This window comes from Colias philodice, chromosome 11 (genome assembly GCF_061535455.1).
Source record: "Colias philodice isolate Cphi_HAF_F1 chromosome 11, ilColPhil1 Martin Lab GWU primary, whole genome shotgun sequence".
NCBI lineage: Eukaryota > Metazoa > Arthropoda > Insecta > Lepidoptera > Pieridae > Colias > Colias philodice.
Genome location: NC_143096.1, coordinates 4382864 through 4406304, shown reverse-complemented (window position 1 = coordinate 4406304; position 23441 = coordinate 4382864). Strand labels below are relative to the sequence as shown.

The 23441-nt window shown below is 33.8% G+C and overlaps 4 protein-coding genes across 6 annotated transcripts in view; 1 reads left to right on the top strand and 3 right to left on the bottom strand.

The window, feature by feature from the left end:
* Positions 1-1146: 1146 nt before the first annotated feature.
* Positions 1147-14123, bottom strand: LOC149484510 (cuticle protein 19-like). Of its 3 annotated transcripts, none has more exons than XM_089700676.1 (4): positions 14075-14123; positions 13560-13799; positions 13038-13204; positions 1147-1280 (listed from the first exon to the last, which is right to left on the bottom strand). In XM_089700676.1, the coding sequence occupies exons 1-4, from the start codon at positions 14084-14086 to the stop codon at positions 1211-1213; spliced, it is 489 nt and encodes a 162-aa protein (XP_089556802.1). In that variant the 5' UTR covers positions 14087-14123; the 3' UTR covers positions 1147-1210. The 3 variants fall into 3 exon arrangements, with proteins under 3 accessions (XP_089556802.1, XP_089556801.1, XP_089556800.1); XM_089700675.1 differs by lacking the exons at positions 13038-13204; positions 13560-13799; positions 14075-14123 and adding exons at positions 1950-2116; positions 2435-2611; positions 2731-2787; XM_089700674.1 differs by lacking the exon at positions 1147-1280 and adding an exon at positions 12712-12850.
* LOC149484511 (cuticle protein 19-like) lies at positions 8696-9656 on the bottom strand. The gene is made up of 4 exons (XM_089700684.1): positions 9593-9656; positions 9284-9460; positions 8977-9143; positions 8696-8843 (listed from the first exon to the last, which is right to left on the bottom strand). The coding sequence occupies exons 1-4, from the start codon at positions 9602-9604 to the stop codon at positions 8774-8776; spliced, it is 426 nt and encodes a 141-aa protein (XP_089556810.1). The 5' UTR covers positions 9605-9656; the 3' UTR covers positions 8696-8773.
* A 2462-nt stretch (positions 14124-16585) lies between the features above and the next one.
* Positions 16586-23441, top strand: part of LOC149484467 (band 7 protein AAEL010189-like) — a 277474-nt gene continuing 270618 nt past the window's right edge. The window contains exon 1 of the mRNA XM_089700650.1: positions 16586-16629. The gene's annotated coding sequence lies outside the window, so the exon portion shown is untranslated. The remainder of the gene's footprint in view (positions 16630-23441) is intronic.
* On the bottom strand, positions 17215-20908 carry LOC149484509 (uncharacterized). Its single transcript, XM_089700888.1, has 8 exons — positions 20666-20908; positions 20248-20589; positions 19999-20165; positions 19468-19862; positions 18170-18228; positions 17893-18096; positions 17648-17814; positions 17215-17386 (listed from the first exon to the last, which is right to left on the bottom strand). The coding sequence occupies exons 1-8, from the start codon at positions 20675-20677 to the stop codon at positions 17320-17322; spliced, it is 1413 nt and encodes a 470-aa protein (XP_089557014.1). The 5' UTR covers positions 20678-20908; the 3' UTR covers positions 17215-17319.

The following is a 23441-nucleotide window of genomic DNA, read 5'->3' as shown; positions in this document are numbered from 1 at the left end:
GCATCAATGCATTTGTCGAGGAAGGCTTTATAAGCTCTAAATCTCAATTTAATATCTAAATTTTAATATCACCTATAGGAGCGAAACCCTACTTTTTGAAAGCTTCCGTAGTGTGCGCTGCGTTGTGAGTATAAAGTAAGATAATATCAATATGTACCTAATAGTTTATTTTAATCAAATTAATGCGGATGAAACAGCGGGGCACATGTCGTCTAAATGCATGACCGGCGTCCCGTCGTGTTGAATTTAATGATAACTATGAACTATTTGTAAGAATTTTATACATATTTTGTATGATACGATTTTGGTGTTTAGAGATTTTAGGCGGAAAATAAACAGGAAAAGATACTAATTATAAAACTGAAGAGGTGTATGTTTGTTTGAACGCGCTTATCTCTACTAAGAACTACTGGTCCGGTTTGAATAAAATATTTCTTCTTATTTCGATACGGGTAAAACCGCGGGGCACAGCTAGTAGAGTTATAATGTAATCGTTTTTTAAAAAACAGGTTACATACATACTAGCTGTTCCCGCAAACGTTGGTTGTTCTGTCTTACTCTTAGCACTTAGGGGTATGAAAAATAGATGTTGGCTGATTCTCAGATCTAGCCAACAGATACAACTATATAGAGTAAGCAAATTATTATGTGTTGAATTGTACAACAATTAAACATGTAGTGTACTAAAGTTACTAAAAGTAATTTTTAATCCGGCGAAGAAATAAAATGAGCCATGTAGTCGCTACATTAGCGAATGTCTACATCTAAATCAAAAATATTAACTAATAGAAAGAGAAAATATTTGATTTCTTTTATATGTATTTGGCACAATTACTTCACCCGTTTCGTAAATAAGTGCGTAAAATAATTTTTATTCTTTATGAGGCGAGGGTGAAATCGGGCGGCTAGGATGCAAGCTGCTGTAGTAGGTAATAAATTAAAGATTTTTTTTTAATTCAGTGCGTAATTTCTCTAATCAATTTTCTCCTTCCCTATCAGATAATAACATTATAATAGGTGTTATAATTTTTTCGAATTTATTTTATTTTAATGACAATAATCATAAAAAAGTAAATATAATAATTTATCTATCAGGATATTTATAATTAACGTGATTATCTTTTGTATAAATGAAAAATACAAATATTAGTTTAATATAGTTTAATAAATACAACAATACATTTAGCAACTTTGGTTGTTAATTTATATTTTAGTAGTGATGACCGTAGGCGGCGTGAGGGTGCACGGAAGGCGCGGAGTTGTGGACTACGGCGTTGAAACTGTAACAAAAATAAATAAAAAAGTATAAAAAAGACGTGTGGCACTCGGGGACTGCCGCGGTAAAGCTATTGCATAGCATGCCTTCAAGCCACACCTCCGTGCCCGTCGGAGTGGGGAGCGTGAGGTTTTTCGTTACGGAATTTCTGGATTCGGTCCCCGCGCTCAAGGCCCGCGATAGAAGCTATGCAATAGCTTAAAAATTGTGCTATTTAAAGAATATAAATAAATAAATAAATATTATTATAGGACATTATTACACAAATCGACCTAGTCCCACAGTAAGCTCAATTAAGGCTTGTGTTGTGGGTACTAGGCGACGATAAATATAATATTTAATAAATACATATATAGATAATAACACCCAGACCCAAGAACCAATAATTGAGTTCATCACACAAATATTTGCCCTGACCGGGGATCGAACCCGGGACCGTCGGCTCAGTAGGCAGTTATTTTACCACTGCGCCAACCGCGTCGTCAAATACATATATTAGTTAGTTAGTTAGAAATATATTAGTTGTGTATGCCTAAGTATTGTTGCAGATGAAGAATGGCTTAGAATTAAATTTATGATGCAGACAAATCTATTTCTTTAATTTTTTTTGATGCGAAAAAGCTTTATCAATTATAGTATACACGTAAATAAAAGTTATTATTACGATACATACCCATGGTGGTCGTCAGCGGTGTAGTGCACGTTGCGCACGGAGCCGTCGGGCTGCACCAGCGAGTAGGAGCCATGCACCGCGTCGCCGTCGCGGCTCTCGTGCTGCGACTTGTGGTCGCCCGTGTGCGGGTCAGCGACGGAGTACGCGAAGTCGTATTTGGGGTGCGCCTGTTCGTTAATTATTGATATAATTAGAGCATTAGATGATAGTATGTTTAATGTTTATGCATATTGACGTGTTATTAGAAAGTTGACAAAGATTAATCAAGAAGAAAGTAAAACATAAAAAGAGCGTGTGTGCCAAGCACAAGTGTCAGAAGTGTAACATCTTTGGCAAGATTCAAAGATACCAAAATCGTCGCTTTACTCCATGACATGACGGTATTGCCATGACGCGACCGTTATAATTTGCTTTTAACGCGCGTTAAAAAAGGTTTATTTCAAAAATTGACAAAGGTAAACATTAAAAAATGGTCTAGAACTCACGTAGGTGTCGTGTCCTTCATATTGGTGAGCAGGGGCGGCGTAATGGCTGTAAGCCAATGGGGCCGCCGCGAGGGGAGCGTAGTGTCCCGCTCCGTGATGCACGATGCTTTGGGACGACACGGCGTGTCCGTGGAGACCGGCCTTAGCGGCGGCTAGGAACGCTCCAAAAGCAATGATCTGTAAAGGTTCGAAACATTTTATAGAGTTAATGTTTAAAAAAAATAAGTCAGGAATCAATTTTCCTGAATCTTCTCAATATAAAGCGCCTGTAAAACAATGTAAGGCAATAAACTTACTTTGCTGAACATTTTGTTTGGTTAGTTATGTTTGGTTGTAAGAGCTGATAAGATTTGATATCAGGTAGTGGTTGCAGAGTACTTTTTATATTATTTTAACGAACAATAAGTGGGGAGAAAGGAACCACGTGGTAAACTATAAATTAGAGGTCAATTAAAATCATGTTAATGTATCGCAATATTGTATTTCATCACGAATACCGACTATTTATAATTTAGACTTATTTATTTACACTTACCAATTGTATTAATAGATATTTATAATCGTTAGGTGAGCTCGTTGAGTAAATATCTACATTCTACATCCCAAAAAACACGCTGATTTGAATAACGGAGTTTAACTGTCCAAAACTATTTAAATATATCTTTCAGCATCTTAATCTTCATGTTTAAAATTCACCAGAAAAAATTATGTACACGATAAAATATAATTAAATGAAAACTGCACTGTTGGGACGCTCTGTGAAAATAATTCAAAACGGTTGGAAATAGTAGTCTTAAAATATATTAAACTGGTCTTTTATTTAGTCCACTTATAATAAACTCATAGCTTTTGCCACCTATGTATTTATCTTAGAATTTGTAATTTTAATCCATTTGGTACAAAATTTTTAAGTTTTTCCTTGTGCTTAATCACTGCACTAGTTTTGGATATTTCGTTCGTTTAATTGAAGAGTAAAGGATTAGGTGTTAATTTGCATTTGCGCATACATAATTATGTACTGCAATAAGATGTGTTAGATTAGCCGTCATGGCCAAAATTCCGGAGGTCAATGTTACATATTCTAATTATCAGAGTAAGCATAAAAAAATTATACAGTAAATATTATAGGCCGGAATTGGTGGTTAAATTAATTTAACCAATACTCTAGCCTTACAATATTACAGATTACTAATAAGTAATTGGTTGATATTAATTTTATAGAACAATTTATAAAAAAAAAATCGCAACTACCTAATCCTTTCTTCCTCATATATTAAGCCTAGATAAGTTAAAACAACATTCGATCTTCAATAACGGGACACAAGCGCACATACAATGAGACGTCAAGGTCAGTCATGAGCTTATGACTGAAAAAGAGACATGTACATAAGAACATACTGTTCATTGTGGTCTGTGAACATGCCAGTTTCGGCGTCAATTATAACCTATCTACATCATTGGTAGGTAGATACTTTAATTTCCTTAATAATCCTGTTAGGCCAGTAGAAATCGACACTAAAAAACCCTAAATTCGCAAAGCACGATGTAGATTTGAATTTTTGGTATGTTGTTTGGATCAGTTAGGGTGATGTAAATCCCAATTTGCAACTTCGAAAAAGTTGTGCTCGCTGCGCACCACGTGATAAACTGCGAAAATTTTGGACTTTTTTCACTTTTTGCTCTAAAAGTCATAAACTATGCGTTTCCGACAAGTATGATTCAGTACATAAATTAAGGTTATTAAATTTGCAACAATTTAAGCCTAACCGCAGCTCTCTAAACCTTATAACGACTAAACTGTGGCCATTCGAAGATGGTTCATTTTTCCGGAAATATTGAAATTTTTAGTTTTGCTCCCGTTTGAACCAAAATATTGGCAAAACCGCTCGTTCTATGAGAAGGTCATAAAATAAAGTTGTAGAAAATTTAATTTTGTTAATTACCTATCCTGCAAATGAAAAAGTATTATCCTTTTTATGATTTTATATGCCCTCAGTTTCAATTCTTTAAAAATCTATTTCTACCTTCTTTTTGTTTTTCAGATATTGTGAGTGAACTATTTGTCTCACAGACTTTGTTCTATGCTCTAATGAAAGAAAATTAAATGCACTACAACTTTATTATACGACTTTCTCATAGAACGAGCGGTTTTTGCCAATATTTTGGTTCAAACGGGAGCAAAACTAAAAATTTGAAATTTTCGGGAAAAACTGACTATCTTTGAAAGGCCACAGCTTAGTTGTTATAAGGTTTAGAGAGCTGCGGTTAGGCTTAAATTGTTGCGAATTTAATTAGCTTTGTAATTTTGTTAATTACCTATACTGCAAATGAAAAAGTATTATCCTTTTTATGATTTTATATGCCCTCAGTTTCAATTCTTTAAAAATCTATTTCTACCTTCTTTTTGTTTTTCAGATATTGTGAGTGAACTATTTGTCTCACAAACTTTGTTCTATGCTCTAATGAAAGAAAATTAAATGCACTACAACTTTATTATACGACCTTCTCATAGAACGAGCGGTTTTTGCCAATATTTTGCTTCAAACGGGAGCAAAACTAAAAATTTCAATATTTCCGGAAAAATGAACCATCTTCGAATGGCCACAGTTTAGTCGTTATAAGGTTTAGAGAGCTGCGGTTAGGCTTAAATTGTTGCAAATTTAATAACCTTAATTTATGTACTGAATGATACTTGTCGGAAACGCATAGTTTATGACTTTTAGAGCAAAAAGTGAAAAAAGTCCAAAATTTTCGCAGTTTATTATTTGCGTATAATCTTTTTTCCTACTTTCCCAAATTTTGTAATTTCGTTAATTACCTATCCTGCAAATGAAAAAGTATTATTCTTTTTATGATTTTATATGCTCTCAGTTTCAATTCTTTAAAAATCTATTTCTACCTTCTTTTTGTTTTTCAGATATTGTGTGTGAAATATTTGTCTCACAGACTTTGTTCTATGCTCTTATGAAAGAAAATTAAATGCACTACAACTTTATTATACGAACTTCTCATAGAACGAGCGGTTTTTGCCAATATTTTGCTTCAAACGGGAGCAAAACTAAAAATTTCAATATTTCCGGAAAAATGAACCATCTTCGAATGGCCACAGTTTAGTCGTTATGAGGTTTAGAGAGCTGCGGTTAGGCTTAAATTGTTGCAAATTTAATAACCTTAATTTATGTACTGAATCATACTTGTCGGAAACGCATAGTTTATGACTTTTAGAGCAAAAAGTGAAAAAAGTCCAAAATTTTCGCAGTTTATCACGTGGTGCGCAGCGAGCACAACTTTTTCGAAGTTGCAAATTGGGATTTACATCACCCTAACTGATCCAAACAACATACCAAAAATTCAAATCTACATCGTGCTTTGCGAATTTAATGTTAATTTCCACTGGCCTATGTCGCTTTGGGTATGTGCGGGTTGTGGGCGCCGCCTCCCGGCGTGTCGCTGCGCCGCCGGCCGCTGTTCGCGGAGGCCTGTGTGCGGACGCAGGCGGCCGGCACCGCTCCGACACACTCGGCCCTTCATCTGTTAACCTTTTGACCGCCAGAGCAAAAACGCATCGCCGTGCCCTCCACGCCAAGCCACAAATTCAATGAGATAACCTTGAAAATAGTAGGGATTCCAAAATGTTATCGATAAACATAATAATTCACGTCTGAATATTTGAATAAACAGCTTATAACACAAAAATAATATTTATTTAACCTCATCTCCTACTGTAAAAACTTAAGACCACATTAAATAGCAACTATCAACAAAAAAATCAACCTTTTGAGATACAAAAATACATATAAAATTGCAGCAAGTTACAGCACTATTCTCTATCAGTTACGCCCCATTGGCATGTATACATGCCAATGGCGCGGGCAACCATCCTTTTTTTTATAATCTCTCGCTTCTGATTAGGGATGTGTAGCTGTATATTATTATAACTTATCGAGTTTATTTATTAAGTTTATATGAACTATAGGTATTATTGTGGAGTGTTTATTTGTAAATATCAAAACAACTATTACCTTTAAATAAAGGGAATTGCATTATGAGCTATTACGCACTGTCGACCAGTCGCCGGCGACTGGACTTACTCCTGGACGACAGTGCGCAAGCCCCTATTTAAACTATAGTAAGTCACAGTCGCCGGCGACTTGTCGACAGTGCGTAATAGCTCTAAAACTACATATTTATTTTCCAATCATTTAGTTTAATACTTGAGTTATTACAAATACTAATTATATGTAGGTTACCATATTTTGATATGACATAGCGACAATTTGTATCATAAGAATATTCTAATAAAGGCACTCACACTCTCGGCAATACTCGATAAAATATTTTTACAACTTTCCGCACTTAACAACACGGCACGCGCTTACGACGTCACCAGTCCGACATCTATTCATGTCAATGGCGCAGAAGGGATTGCATATCGATACTGTGCTAGGGATGCGCATGATTAGCGAAAAGGAAACTATTCAAATCAACAATATCCACAATATAGACAATATGGTATTATACCAAAGAATGTAGTATTTACCTTTTTTCTCAGTGACTAAGCTTATATATTTTTTTTGTAGTTATTACAAAAATTAAGCGAATTAGAGTAATTTCGCTGAAATTTTAATGAAGTTACTTGAATATTACACTACATCACTAGTAGGCACGTATACATGTCATTGGCGCGAGAGAACATGCTTTTTTAGCCATTAATTAAGTTATTTTTTGTCATCAAATATTTGAATAACTACTTGGCAATTTTGTTTACTGTGTACAATTATGTTATAACTGGGGATTCAGTTCATAAACTGTATAAATAAAACACGTAAAAGTAAAGGTTTAATATGTTTATTTTGTATTTATCTATGATCTGTTTCTTGGCATGTATAGGTGTCGTTGGCGCACAGGGCACGATTGCGCATGACATCTATAGATGTCATTGGCGTTCAAAAGGTTAAATCGTGTGCTGGCCTCCGATGCCACAATTGACATTTTTGCTAGCAGTACAAATACTGTCCTAGACCTCTGTATCAGGTAGGTACTTGGATGCACATAGTATGTAACTCCATATTTTTATTTGTATTTTTGTTAACATATTGTTACTAAATTCTATGTATGCTTTGGTATTATTACTGTAAGTACAAAGAATGATTCTGTTTCAATAAATAAATAAAATAAATAACATTTTCACAGTAATAGTCGATTTGTTTAGGATTCAAAACTACTGAGAATTCAGGGGTAGGACTAACTACTTCTTCAATCTCTTTAGCGACTGCGAATTGTTTATAAAACGTTATATTTCTCAATTGACACTTTAGAGATTTAATCTTAGTTAAGAAAGGTGTCACTTACTTAACAAAGAACTTCATTATATATTTTATCTACATTTTTCATCCTTCACCACACTTATGTAAGATGTAGTTAATGTAAACGTATTTTACTAAAATATATATTTTAAAATCGTTAGTTTAGAAAGTGCAATGAATAAAGTTGCTTTCTTTATTATACTGAAATAATAGTTGCTATTCGTTTATGTTATTAATTTACTATCACAAATTACTTACTACACATAATTTACTCCTAAATTGGCTTCTATCCCTCTCGTATGATGAAACTGAACTAATTATCAAAACCACTATCTAAACTTCTACATTTCTCACTCAACCTCACAAAACTCACATAATCTCACTCTGTTAAAATTTTGGTTAGTGGAACTACTAATGTATGGAGGCGGGCGTTGGCACCTGTGCCGCAGCTTATTTAAGGTTTTATGGGTGCCATCGTGCATAAAGTTTTTGTAATGTGTTGTTGTGTTCCAAATAAACAATTTTGATTTTGATTTTGATTTTTTGATTTCTTAAGCAAATAACATGTATTCTTTCCCTCTCCTTTTCTCAGAATAATTTATGAAATAAAAACATTTAATTGTAAAGGGTGTCGGTCATTTAGTTAATAATATTATGTATGTTTGAGTGCGATCCTTACTAAATTAATCTCTTAAAAGGAACCACGCTAATTAAAAAAAAAAAACACCAACTTTTTAATAATTACTGTGAAAACTTGAAGTTAAAGAAACTTACTGTCATTAATTTTCTTACTCAATTGCTTGAAATATGCATGATTTTTCAAGCAGTATGGCAACAAACACGAGAATTAGAAATTTATATGAGGATCTAGATGCAATTAAGTAGATGGTATGGATGGATGTTAGATAATTAATCAAAGGAAATTCAAGAAAAGTAGTACAATAAAAAGGAGAAATAATTTTAATTACAATTTATTAATAAATAAACGTATTGCAATAAACAACTTTGGTCATTGTTATAGTTTTTTAATTATTCAGTAATGATGAGGGTAGGCGGTGTAAGGGTGCACGGAAGGGGCGGAGTTGTGGACTACGGCGTTGAAACTGAAACAAATGAAATGGAAAAATTAAAAACGAACACTTACAAGAGCTTTATAATATATTGAATATTCATTTGTAAAAAAATATTATGTTGAGTATTATGGTACAACAGAACAATATGATGACCATGTATTACCCATTGTGGTCATCAGCGGTGTAGTGCACGTTGCGCACGGAGCCGTCGGGCTGCACCAGCGAGTAGGAGCCGTGCACCGCGTCGCCGTCGCGGCTCTCGTGTTGCGACTTGTGGTCGCCCGTGTGCGGGTCAGCCACGGAGTACGCGAAGTCGTATTTGGGGTGCGCCTGGTCGTGTTATATCGATATAATTAGAGCATTAGATGAAAGAGAACAGTATGTTTATTCATATTGACTTATAATTTAAAAATTGACAAAGACCAATCCAGAAGGAAGTCGTAAAACATAACAAAAATACTCTAACTCACGTAGGTGTCGTGTCCTTCATATTGGTGAGCAGGGGCGGCGTAATGGCTGTAAGCCAATGGGGCCGCCTCGAGGGGAGCGTAGTGTCGCGCTCCGTGATGCACGATGCTTTGGGACGACACGGCGTGACCGTGGAGACCGGCCTTAGCAGCGGCTAGGAACGCTCCGAAAGCAATGATCTGTAAAGGTAACAAAAATTATATATTGTTGCATTATTTTTCTTAAGATGAATTAAGATTTTGAAGCAATTAATCTCAATGAATCCTCTCAATACCAAACGCCTGTAAATCAATGTAAGGCAGCAAACTTACTTTGCTGAACATTTTGTTTGGTTAGTTATGTTTGGTTGTAAGAGCTGATAAGATTTGATATCAGGTAGTGGTTGCAGAGTACTTTTTATATTATTTTAACGAACAATAAGTGGGGAGAAAGGAACCACGTGGTAAACTATAAATTAGAGGTCAATTAAAATCATTTTAATGTATCGCAATAATGTGTTTCGTCACGCAAAACTTATAAACATACTATAGACACTATAGATTTGAACTATTTCTTCTATTGAACTTAATTATATAATTTATCTCAAACGTACACATATGTATTGACTTTATATTTACCTTCTAAATAATAAATAATTTTACGAGTTAATTCGATGAGTGAGTTGAATGAGTTCGCATTTATAATTTTATGTAAAAATTTTATTTCAGGACAAAAAATTTATAAAAATAGCGTGTGTGCCGAACCCTCGAGTCGAAAGTCAAACTTCTTTGGCAATATTCAAAGATAGGTACCAAAATCGTCGCCTTACTCTATTACGTGACGGTATTGCCATGACGCGACCTTGTAATTTTACCCTCAACGAGTATAGTTTCACTGCAAAAGTTCTACCAATATTTAATTGATGGCGATGTATAATAATGATTTGTATACACAATGTATACTAATAATTTATTGAAAAGATATCAATTTGATTGCATTTTGTATTTGAATAGCATCAGAATTTTCATACTGCGATAAGGTTCACGTGAAATAACGTGAAATAAGAATGAACCAGATATCTATGCGTATATTTTTTAATTAACTAGCGGTCCGCCCCGGCTTCGCCCGTGGTACATGTTTACGTTTTCTCTACATAAGAACCATCCTCGTACTTCAAGGAATATAATAAAAAAAGAATTATCGAAATCGGTTCAGCCGTTCTCGAGTTATGCGCTTACCAACACATTTTGCGATTCATTTTTATATATAAGACTAGCGGTCCGCCCCGGCTTCGCCCGTGGTACATATTTACGTTTTCTCTACATAAGAACCATCCTCGTACTTCAAGGAATATAATAAAAAAAGAATTATCGAAATCGGTTCAGCCGTTCTCGAGTTATGCGCTTACCAACACATTTTGCGATTCATTTTTATATATAAGACAAGCAGTCCGCCCCGGCTTCGCCCGTGGTACATATTTACGTTTTCTCTACATAAGAACCATCCTCGTACTTCAAGGAATATAATAAAAAAAGAATTAACGAAATCGGTTCAGCCGTTCTCGAGTTATGCGCTTACCAACACATTTTGCGATTCATTTTTATATACATACTAGCGGTCCGCCCCGGCTTCGCCCGTGGTACATGTTCACGTTTGCTCTACATAAGAACCATCCTCGTACTTCAAGGAATATAATAAAAAAAGAATTATCGAAATCGGTTCAGCCGTTCTCGAGTTATGCGCTTACCAACACATTTTGCGATTCATTTTTATATATAAGACTAGCGGTCCGCCCCGGCTTCGCCCGTGGTACATATTTACGTTTTCTCTACATAAAAGCCATCCTCGTACTTCAAGGAATATAATAAAAAAAGAATTATCGAAATCGGTTCAGCCGTTCTCGAGTTATGCGCTTACCAACACATTTTGCGATTCATTTTTATATATAAGACTAGCGGTCCGCCCCGGCTTCGCCCGTGGTACATGTTTACGTTTTCTCTACATAAGAACCATCCTCGTACTTCAAGAAATATAATAAAAAAAGAATTATCGAAATCGGTTCAGCCGTTCTGGAGTTATGCGCTTACCAACACATTTTGCGATTCATTTTTATATATAAGACTAGCTTTCCACCCGCAGCTTCGCCCGCGCAGTCAAAGAAAAACCCGCATAGTTCCCTTTCCCGTGGGATTTCCGGGATAAAACCTATTCTATTTCCCGGGGTAAAAAGTAGCCTATGTCCTTTCTCGGGTATCAAAATATCTCTATACCAAATTTCATGCAAATTGGTTCAGTAGTTAAGGCGTGATTGAGTAACAGACAGACAGACAGAGTTACTTTCGCATTTATAATATTAGTATGGATAAGATAAGATAAGATATGTACTATATTATATGTATTACTTTTTGTATTCCACTATCAAGAAGGGTTATTATGTTTTCTGTTATCTTACATGTATGTGGGAGCAACCAATAAGGTCAATTTGGATATAGTTCAGCTAACTGGGCGTCGCCCTTTAACAAAGTGGTTAGGTTTGGTAACTTATTCTTATATAAACTCCATATCTCCATATCCGTAAACGATGTACCTACCTATGTATGTGAACAATAGGGAAATTTTTATCCAAATACATTTTTCTTGCTATCAATTGCTCTTAGATAAGTGATATGAAACGGTTTAAATAAAAGTAAAAATACAAGAAGAAAAACTATATATTTTATTAAAAAATACGTGAAGCGGTTTACAAGTTTCGTCGGTCGTGTGGCGAGTTTTTGCAGATTATAACTATCTATAAAAGTGGTGTTTTCTACTACAATTATGAATTATTTTATTTTATCTCAAATAAATTTCAGTTATCAATATTACCAGATGAATTTTTCCGATTTCGTAATGTGATTACTTAATTTCAGCTAATTACCAGGAATAAAATAAAATTTAATCTTATTTACTTAAATATAGGGGATATTTGAGTACCTAGTTTTCTTATATTGCAAACAAACATACAGACTGAGTCCACGAGATGTTTCATTCTTAAAAAGTCTGTATCCAAAAAATGATGATTGATGTAGAACCACTTTTGAGAGTGGAAATCAACGTAATTTAGGTAGCTTTAATAAGAGTAATCCACGGGATTTTTTAAATGGTTTGGTATAAATTGAATTATGAGAAATAGTAAATTGAATATGTATGATAAATTGTCACTTTATTATAAAATTGTCCTTCGTCAAGATTCAGTAATTATCAAGGTTCAGTAGTTAATATCATGAAAATAACGAAACAATATATCATTTGAAAACGTTCAGTAGAAGGTTATAATTTTTTTTTATCCGATTATAATATATTTTTGGATGAAAAAGATGACTAAATTTTACAGAATAAATTAACACTAGGTTAAAAATTCCATATAATTTTAAACTTAAATACTGTGCTCACAAAAATAAAACAATTAAAATTCTTCATAAATTTTTTATTTGTGAATGTTAGAAATATAATAAATAAATAAATTATTTTATTTTAACACTTTTCAATAATGATGATAGGCGGGCTGGGGGTGTAGAGAGGGACCAGATGTGTGGACAACGGCGTTGAATCTGTAATAGAAAATATTAATGCATTTATTAAATCATCAATTATTAAGTATTGAAGTTTTTAATTTTACAAGATATGTAGATTGATATTAATGCCCTCAAAGCCTATATTTTCAAGTTTGAGAGGGCCACGGCATAAGTCTTTGTAGGGTGAAGAAGGCTAAATTAACATTTGAACATAGGTAGTTACCCAGTATGGTCGTCAGCTGTATAATCAACCTGACGTACGGAGCCGTCGGGCTGCACCAGCGAGTAGGAGCCGTGCACCGCGTCGCCGTCGCGGCTCTCGTGCTGCGACTTGTGGTCACCCGTGTGGGGGTCAGCCACGGAGTACGCGAAGTCGTATTTCGGGTGCGCCTGAAAATATAATATTAGGTTTAAATGACTATTCTACAGGATATAAGCAGCCTACACTTTTAAAATAACTGAAGCACCAAATTATGCTCGAAGTTCATAATGTATATCCTATTTATAGGATAAGCATCAATCTTCGTATGTCTTACGGTCGATCAGTATTCCACATGCCAATACAAAAACAATCTTTCGACTGGTTATTTTCAAGTTTTACTCAGAAAAAGGATGCTAGATCAATATAATATGGTTGTGACTTTTGAATACACTATTAACTATTAACATCCCTATGTTAATAATCAATTATTTTAGAACTACCAACAAATCTGCTATTCATTTGAAAAGCCAAATTGATACATACATATTCATCATGGCCATCATACGCTCCATTTGCTCCATATGCGCCGTATGCGCCATAAGCTACTGGGGCAGCATAATGAGCAAGAGGTGCAGCATATGCCAAAGGCGCAGCGTAGTGGGCTGGAGCGGCGAAGTGGCCCAGGCCTTCGTCATGACGCACGATGCTCTGGGAGGAATAGGCTGGGCCATGCGCGTAGTAGCCAGCGTTGGCTGCCGCGATCATGGCTCCAAAAGCTACGATCTGAAACGGTCAAGTTTTAGATTAGTATATAAAGTTACAATTACAGAAAGTTAGTTCGTTCATATTTATGTTAAACCAAGCATTTAAAGAGGTATTCACAAAGATAAGGAATCTAATTGCGCTGCTTATCGGAAATCTTTAATTCAACTAATTTATAATAATACTTTAGCTATTGCTATATCTTTTCACTTTATGAATTGCGATTTTCTTGGACGATTTGCAAGTAATAAATATTTTCCGCAAAATTCTTATTATAGCGTAATGCAAAAACTCACTTTGCTGAACATTTTGTATTGTTTATGGAACGTTGGTCAGTGATTGATGTCAACCGCAATCGAACATTGCTTTTTATACATTTAACATTCAATAATAATAAGTGGGGTGTTCGATCATGCAGACCTTGCTTCGATTATTACAATAGATGAGGTCAATCTAAACCCCATTATTAAAAAAAACACTAATATGTGTCATGGTGTAAACGTTTGATCGATATTAGACATTGATTCTTGTAATTTGATAATATTGAATTTCAAAATTGAACAATTAACCATTCAAGTTTTAAAGTCATATTATGGATTTTTGTTCTATGTGAATGGTCTCGAATTTCGATTACATTGAATCCAATTGTAAAATATTTATCTACATAATAATCTTTATTGAATACAAAAAAAATCTAATTTAGCATTTTATACAATTGGCGGATTTAAAAAAAAAATAATTTCCTTTCTTGTTTGATTTCATGTGAAATAAAATAGAATCTTAGCTGCAATTCAATATTTTTTTTACAATTTCTTAACAATATCACATTGTTAAGCATTGTGCTATTCTTAATAATTAAAAAAAAATAATTACTAACATTTGTTTGTGATACGATCATAGACACAATAAATAAAAATAAAAACATAAGTAAGTAATAAAATGAATTTCCTTTTTTAAAAATAGTCTGCAGATTAATTATTTATGATAAGAATATTTCTCCATACTTCAAAATCCGCAATAGTAATTTTTAAAAGTAGGTACGTAAGCAATTCAAATATTACTTTTAATCTCAATATAATATTAACTTAATTATTTTTCTAATTTTTAAGTCCGATTAGAACTCTGATTATAACATTGAGATTGTTTACATCTATTTATATGTTCTGTGGTTTACATGGAAGTATGCGATAAAAATGCGCTATGTGATAAGTAGGCTTTTACATTTAAAATAATAACAATTAAATACCTTCTGTTAAGTTGAAGAATGTCTATAATTTGAAGTCATATATTCTAATATTCGCCGAATATTCGTCTGTTTAAATAAAAATGTAAATAGAAATTCTAACATTCCATTCAATGTTCACGTTCAGTGACCCATCAGTTTACCAAATAGTTTCTAAAATTAGTTCGTTTGTAAGCTAGAACATGCCATTGAGAAAATAATTTAAACAATGATTATGATCTACATCTATTTAATTGCCCAATGAAAGTGTAATTATTTGTTAATTGCAACATAACATTTAGTTACCGTACATTTTTGTTGTACCAGAAAGGTCACAAATACAATGAAATTTTTTTATAGAGAGACGTGATGTGGATAAGTACGTTATTGCTCTCATATATATATTTAGCAGCTTGGTTACTTAATTTGTAGCAAGGCTGTGTGAAATACTTTATACTGTATAAATTACAGAATCTGGAAAATGAGGAATGGGTTGGTATTGTGCATTAATGGGGTACTTTAAAATTTTATATCGTTTATTTTTGAAAGCAAATAAATCTTAAAGAATTTCGTAAACATTTTTTATAAAGTATTTACAAATGAAAATCTTTTCACGGATATTAAACACGATCAATAAATTCATAATAAATTAATTATGTTATTTGACAAATATTCATTTAAAAAAGTAATCTAATCAAATCCATTGAATGCACAAATAGTCAAAAATAATGCATTCAAATTCCAAAATTCTTAGAACGTAAATAAATATCATAAAATTATAATACTATTCTAGTTTTTACACAGTCGGCACTCGGCACTAGTATAGAGCATTGTACTCGTGTAAGAACCGTGAAAGACATGCCTCTTTTTGTTGATAGTTTTTGTCGTTAACCACAAATTTTATCAATAAGCCATGATTACTTTACGAGACCTCGTGTTATTTTTTTATTGCCGAGTTATTTGTAAACCATCGTATATTTAGACAATAATGCCATGCTTTGTCACCCGACTGCGAAAGAAGAAAAGTTATGTTTTTCGAGTGTATGTATATTTTATGGGCGCTACCTACCTCTCTTTTCTGGTATCAGTTTAAGAATCGTAGTTACAGAATTCAGTTTTACAAATGATGCAATAAAAATTAACAAATGTGATTAACGTTAATAACATTTTTTGAGCTCTCTTATCTTTAGAGTTCCCGGATTTTGCAAGTCTATATTATGTTATTTCAGACACTAAAGTTACAGTAAACAGAACATCTATTTACAGCGCAAGCAGCAGCGAATCATAGATGCAAAATACTTTCTTAAATTCTTTAGAAAAAATAAAATCATAAAGCTTGTCATAAAATGCAATTCCTCTTTCTTGATATTTTATTAAAAATCAAACGTTTGAAAAGTTACTTTTAACATTACAAATTTAATTCATAAATATATACAATAACGTAACAAGGCGGTTGCGTTGAATTTTTTTATGAAAAACGTACTTAAATAGAAAAATCGTTGCTGCATATGTACCTATGTTAGAGTCTTTATGATATCTTATATATAAAATTCTCGTGTCACAATGTTAGTCTGCATACTCCTCCGAAACGGGTGGACCGATTCTCATGAAATTTTCTGTGCATATCGGGTAAGTCTGAGAATCGGCCAACATCTATTTTTCATATGTACTACGGGCGAAGCCGGGGCGGACCGCTAGTATGATATAAAACAATGCTGAATGAACATGAATATTAATAAATAATAATATACTTTTTAATTTTGAATTTTGAAGATGAAACCCGAATCACATATTATGATATTCCTCATATATAATTATAATATGTGTTATAGTGTTCATATTTTGAATTTGCATTAATGAGAATCAAAAATTCGGGATTAATTACGATTTATTATGTACTGAAACATGTAGGCAATACAGAAGAACCCGTTTAAGATGTTTTCCCGCATTACGCCAATTTGCATCAGTCCCTGCAACTTGAGAGTTGAGACATGTTTTCATACATTCTTTAACGCTTAATACGATCGTCATCCCCTTTAATACGACCTGTATAATATAATTTAATAATTGACGAAGACAGGAAGCAAATTTTTTGTTCTTACGGTATTTAAGTATATTTGAAATGTTAATTTTGTGGTGCGTTTCTCACGTGCTATATTCAATTGTATTTATCTTATCACCACCAAGGAATACATAAAGAATAATTACGAAAAATTCAATCATTCATACTTTATTTACAAATTCACAGCTTCAACATGATATTACTCATATTTACAATAGAATAAATTATTTGAGGTTCCTAAAGTCTCTGGTCATCGTTTAGTAATGGTGGTAAGCTGGGGCGGGATGCACTGATGGGGCGGAGTTGTGGACAACCGCGTTGAATCTGGAAAAGAGAAGAATAGTATTAGATTTTTTAGAACTATATCTATACTGACATAAATATGAACAGTTTGTATTTTTTGAACTCCCTAATCTCGAGTACCAAGGGTCCGATTTGAAAAATAATATCACTGTTAGATAGTCTATTTATCGAGGAAGGCTATATATCATCACCCAAGACCAATAGGAGCGGAGCAATGCGGGTAAAACCGCGGGGCACAGCTAGTTACTTATATTGTAATATAGCTTATGAAGGGAATTTTACCCATTGTGGTCATCGGCGGTGTAGTGCACGTTGCGCACGGAGCCGTCGGGCTGCACCAGCGAGTAGGAGCCGTGCACCGCGTCGCCGTCGCGGCTCTCGTGCTGTGACTTGTGGTCGCCCGTGTGCGGGTCAGCGACGGAGTACGCGAAGTCGTATTTCGGGTGCGCCTGTAAGACACAGACATTCAATAAGAGAAAGAACAAATCATTAATATAGAACAAGAAAACAGAAGAGGAGACACGTACATAGGTGTCATGACCGTCATAGTGAGCGACGGGAGCGGCGTACGCTACGGGAGCGTATGCCAAAGGTGCAGCATAACCGTATGAGCCAGCATGGGCCAGAGGAGCGCCATAGTGGCCACCGTGGTGAACAATACTTTGGGAAGACACAGCGTGGCCGTGTCCATAAGCGTTAGCCGCAGCCAAGAAGGCGCCGAAAGCTACGATCTGAAAGTAAGCAATTATTTTTGAACGTATTCTTTTTTATGATAGCTAAGTTTATTTTTAGAAAAGCACTCACTTTGCTGAACATATTGTGTGTTGTATGAAACAAATCAGAGTTGATTGATGTCAACGGTACTGCTCAATGGTTTTATAGAACATGGTCGCGAAATTGTTTTGAGGTGGGGCAAAGAAATGCGTGCACGCACCTTGACTCTAACGTTGACCACACAAGGTCATGATACAAATATGAAATGGTTAATGGTTGCCTGCACGGAAACAATGCCTCGTATGCTGGTTATTTAATTGGAATTTTAGGTGTTATTGCAGTAATGGATACTTCCTAATTGATTATGAGTTACCCACGTTGAAATTGATAGTAATTTGTTTTATTGAGGTCTTTTGTAGTACAAAGGTCATATTGAATTGATTGATAATTTTATATGAATCACTTTTATTAAACAAAAGTATGTATTATGAAATTGTAAATAGTTAAACGAAATTCATAATTAATAACAGAATTAAATACTCAGACGTTACATGTATTTATAGTTTATACCTAGTTTTAAACATTAAGTTAATCCAATGCCCTTAATAATTAGAAAATATGGCTTTTATGACTTTATAACTTTTGTAATTTTTTTAATGTTTACTATGAATGAAGGAATACATGCGAAGGACAAATTTGCGACATTATTTCCTAACGCCCTTCTGTATCTAAGTATCAACTATCAACCCAGGCGGATTCAATTCTTAAAAATATACCCATAAAGTCAAAAGCGTTTTTGACCGGAAATGTAACAAATGTACAAACTGTAACAAATACATATATTTATTTTCAAGATAATTTGCATGCTGAAAATTTATAGATGGTTTACCATCTAAACATCAAAAAAATGTCTATTTCTTCATTAAGCTATAAACCAATATTTAAGTATATTTTTCCCCGTATTTACCTGAAGAAGTTCTATATTGATAGAGAATTCGGACACGATAAATGGTTTTCAGCTATTTTTCCTCATTTTCCATGCTAACGTAACGAAAGCCAAGTACGTACTTACTAACCTACATAATGAATTTCTGTTATCTAATCATTTGTATAAATACACAAGTAAATTCATTAACCGTTATTTATATTTTGTTCGCATAATTAGACGTACAATAATTATTATTGTTCACATGATGTAAAAAAATAATAAAACACTTGTAAACATGCGTAAACATTTATTAGGAAGTTACAGTAGCAATTCAATTAATTCGTATACATTTTTAATAGGTTATTATTATAAGAACAGTATAAAATGTTTTTGTAAAATATTTTTCCTTTAGACTAGACAGTGATATTTGTGACACTGAATCTGTTAATAACAGTTTAACAAGATTTTTGTGGTCCATTCAAAGATGGAATGAGGATGTATGTTAGAGGAGAAACGGCATTCTTTGCGCCTGCTATTCTTTTAGATTGAAGACAATTAACGAAATCGCTATAAGATACAACAACGTTTGGTTCTGGATTCGAAGGTGTTGATACATCTGTTGTAGGAGTGGGTACTTCTTCGCTTGATTTTTCTTCACTCTTTGAGTCATTATTATCAACAGCTTCAGTAACGTCTAACGACTCGATTGTTTTGTCGTCGCTTTTAGGTGCTTCTACTAATTGTTCTTTGTTTTGTTCCTTACAAGGTGTATCTTTATTTTCAACTGATTCCACTGCTGCATCCTTATTGATATCTTCGGGTTCAGGTGACACCGTTTTTACAATGGCGTTAAATCTAAACGAATAATTTAATAATCACTTATTAAAATACGTTTATTTTCATACATCCTTAAATAGACTAAACAAATTTTATTGCTTAAAAAAAGTAGTAAAATACATCAGACTACACAATGTATGAAAGTGATAATTACCCTTTCAAGTCATCAGCTGTGTAAACGACATCTCGTCTGTATCCATCTGGCTGGATAAAAGAGTATTGTCCTTGAACTACTGAGCCATCGCTTTGTTCACTTTGTGTCTTTTTATCTCCCGTACCATCATCATACACTGCATAAGAATATTGGTAGCCAAATGTATCCTGTAAATAAGTGATTGATATACTCAATATATTAGATAGCACAAAGTACGTTCAAGTCACATTGTTAAAGCTGCATACTTACATCCTTATTGGCTAATACGACAGGCACATTAGCGACCGGCGGCTTGTAGGCAACAATTTGAGCATTAGCCGTGGAACCTATTGGCGCCAACGCGGGGATCGGAGCGTTGATGACGCAAGGCGCCACACAAGGGTTCAGTGCATTTTGTAACGAAACTACCGATTCAATAGGAGCCGCGGATATTTGGGCTATTTGAGGACCACCATAAGCAACTGGACCACCATAATTGATGTATTCTAAAGGTAACACTTCAGAACCGCCACGAACAAAGACATTCGAGTATGTACCGCACAAATACCCGTCTAAAAGATTAAGGATTGAGAGCAAGCCTACAAATGCAATCTGAAAACAAAAGTAAGGAAAAATATTAATAAAAATGTGTTAAAATTTGTGAAAAACCATATAAGTATCAACTTACTTTAGGAGTCATCTTTCTTGCTGATAGATGGAAGATAACTGATTTTTTTCAGCAGATCCGTCGTCTTATAAGACACGCTTTGTTCGTCCTAAAATATTCTGTTCTGTAATACCGAAACAAACCATCAATGTCGCTGAACACATGAATAGCGGTTTACAATTAATATGCAAATCAGCATTCAGTGGCAGCTCCGGTTCCTTCTCCTGTATTCAGTGCACGAAGTTTACAAAAACAATTTTAAATGCCGTGACAATTGCTTTTGTTTCAGAGTCCAGTTTATTTAAAGCAACATTCAAGGAATTATTTAACATCCTACGCATTTATCCAAGTACACGGAAACCTTTCGCGTAATTATGTAAATCGCCAATAAATGCGTGAGACAATATTTGTGCGTGAGCGCGTTTACTGCATAATCTGTAGTTTAAACTAACTACAAAGAAATCACATAACATTTGTTTAGTAACAAAATTAAGGTATAATTGTTATTTCTAATTTTAAATTGCAAGGCTGATCACCTACTTGTCCCTAAAGAAAATCGATCAGTGAAACAGATGTATAATGCATCTGCCCCTTACCCCACTAGGGGACATGGGACTTCACTTTAAATTTTAAATTGCTGAACTTGAAATAAGAAATTAAATGAACCATTAATTGTTTTTATTTCAGCAATTTGGATTGTGATTGCGAATTTGAAAATTTTCATCGTTCCATAATAATGTATTGTTAATTTATTTCTCAAAATAATATTTTTAAACATAAATACATAGATCGCTAATACCTTTAGTAAGGGATTTTAGTCGTCCAGTAACGTATAAATTTTATTCAATAAGGGCAACTTTATTTCTTTTTTTATATTTTATTTAGAAATGCTTATACATTAATTTGTTTCATTATTGTAGAAATAAATACTATATTATGTTTTTTACTAAGATCGGTTAAGTCATTGAAATATTAGCTTGGATAGATAGAAGTTCATTTATATGCATTTCTAAATCACTGTTATTATTTTACGATAAAGGTAATTTGTAGGTAAATAAAAACGAATCGCCAGACATGTAGCTAAGTGCAAAATGTTGAGAACAGCAGGACAAATGTTCAGGCAGAAATAATTATCTTATGACGAGAAAAAAAAAATTATAACGGATATAGTTTAAAGTAATTGTAGCAGCTGATGTAAGCTTTGTAGCATGATAGGTTCCGTCTTCCATTACACTCCTGGGATAACGGTGCAACGCTCAAATAAAACACAGAGATACTTTAATACGAAGTAAATTTACGTACTTTTACGTACAATTTGTGAAAGACAACGTACATAAAATAATATTTGCTATATGATTTTACTAGGCGATGAACTAAATGAAACCTGGAGATCTCTAAGAAAATACTTTACTTATATAAAAAGGCAATTATTTCCGAATCCTACTTTGAGTTGAAAATAATAATGTGTCATTTCGATAATTTTGTTCACGTAAATAAAAAAATATATACGTATCACAGATACAGGTCTCAATTTTTCACATAGTTAGCTCTATGTAGGCTAATATTATTGTGATAGGCTAGGTAAACTGTAATGGATTTTGAAGATAAACTTATTAAATAAAATATTTATTAAAATATATTTATATGATACACTGGACTACATGTTTTCGTATACCTCACTAGAATATTAAAAGTCGTTTTTCGTATGTAAAGAGGAGAATATGAAGTACAGCGAACAAAATTTCGCGTCACGAAACTTTAAATATTATTATTTCACCAGGCGTCTTTATATTTCGTTCGTCGTAATGAAAATTATTGAAATATGTGGCAATTTTTCCCAGCTGAACACTTCTTAATATTTTCCTATAAATCTGATTCGTGTTTGTGTAACCAGTGGATCTTTATGGTTTCAATTTTCGTTGTAAAATAATAGTACGTATTTCTTTTATGTAGATGGAGCTTTAGATTAAGGTTAAGGTTACGTTATAGGATATCAGATTTAAGTCGTTTGATTACATGCATGAAAAAAGGTACGATAATATTTTAAAAGGTTCCATGATTTTATCAAAATCAGCCCAATCTACCACGTACGCTATCTAAGCGGTAAGACAAACGTCAAAGCGCAAATGAATAGAATCCACTATCGATACTAATTGACATAAGCGTATGATGTTTTGCTAAGGATTTGTTCACCCTTCCAACGACCACGACGATCACCAAAAAAATTTTCATTCCGTCGCAATTTAACAAAGTGGTGCAAAACACAATTAAAAATAAAATATTAAAATTTCCTTTCCAAGTTTTTGTCCCATGTTTTATTTTAAACAAATTTTTTTTGGGTGGGAATTTTGGTCGTGGTCGTCGTCGTCGTCGGTAGTGTGATCGAACCATAACTAAAATGACATGAGCTTATGTCAATAATTAGCGATAGCAGTTTCTATTTCGTAGCGTTATTCTATTCTCTGACATTCGTCTCGGCCTGCCCTAGGCCGTATGTACCACGCTGGCCAAGTGCGTGTTGGCAGATGTTACATGTCATCGAACTTTTGATTCTTCGACTTCTTCGTCTTCAATGAGCCACCCCTGCTGTGTCATTTTCAATGCATGCTTTTTTCATTGATCAGAAACTGATTGAAAGGCGAGATTCGAACCTGCGTCTATTACTGTACCGTTGCGTAGTTTAGGTACTACTCAGTCATCCATCGTAATTATTGTCAAAGATCATTCATTTTTATTTGTTGAAGTATTCAGTGGATCTACACGAAACTGCTTTACAAAGAAAATTATAAATATGTTC

Coding starts and splice junctions, on each gene's coding strand:
- LOC149484511 (XM_089700684.1), bottom strand. Junction 9,144..9,283: donor ATGAAGGACACGACACCTAC/GTGAGTTAGAGT, acceptor TAACACGACCAG/GCGCACCCCAAATACGACTT. Junction 8,844..8,976: donor ACCGCTGATGACCACAATGG/GTAATACATGGT, acceptor CATTTGTTTCAG/TTTCAACGCCGTAGTCCACA.
- LOC149484510 (XM_089700676.1), bottom strand. Junction 13,205..13,559: donor ATGATGGCCATGATGAATAT/GTATGTATCAAT, acceptor TTATATTTTCAG/GCGCACCCGAAATACGACTT. Junction 1,281..13,037: donor ACAGCTGACGACCATACTGG/GTAACTACCTAT, acceptor TTTTTGTTACAG/TTTCAACGCCGTAGTCCACA.
- LOC149484509 (XM_089700888.1), bottom strand. Junction 18,097..18,169: donor CACACAATATGTTCAGCAAA/GTGAGTGCTTTT, acceptor GCTTACTTTCAG/ATCGTAGCTTTCGGCGCCTT. Junction 17,387..17,647: donor ACCGCCGATGACCACAATGG/GTAAAATTCCCT, acceptor TCTCTTTTCCAG/ATTCAACGCGGTTGTCCACA.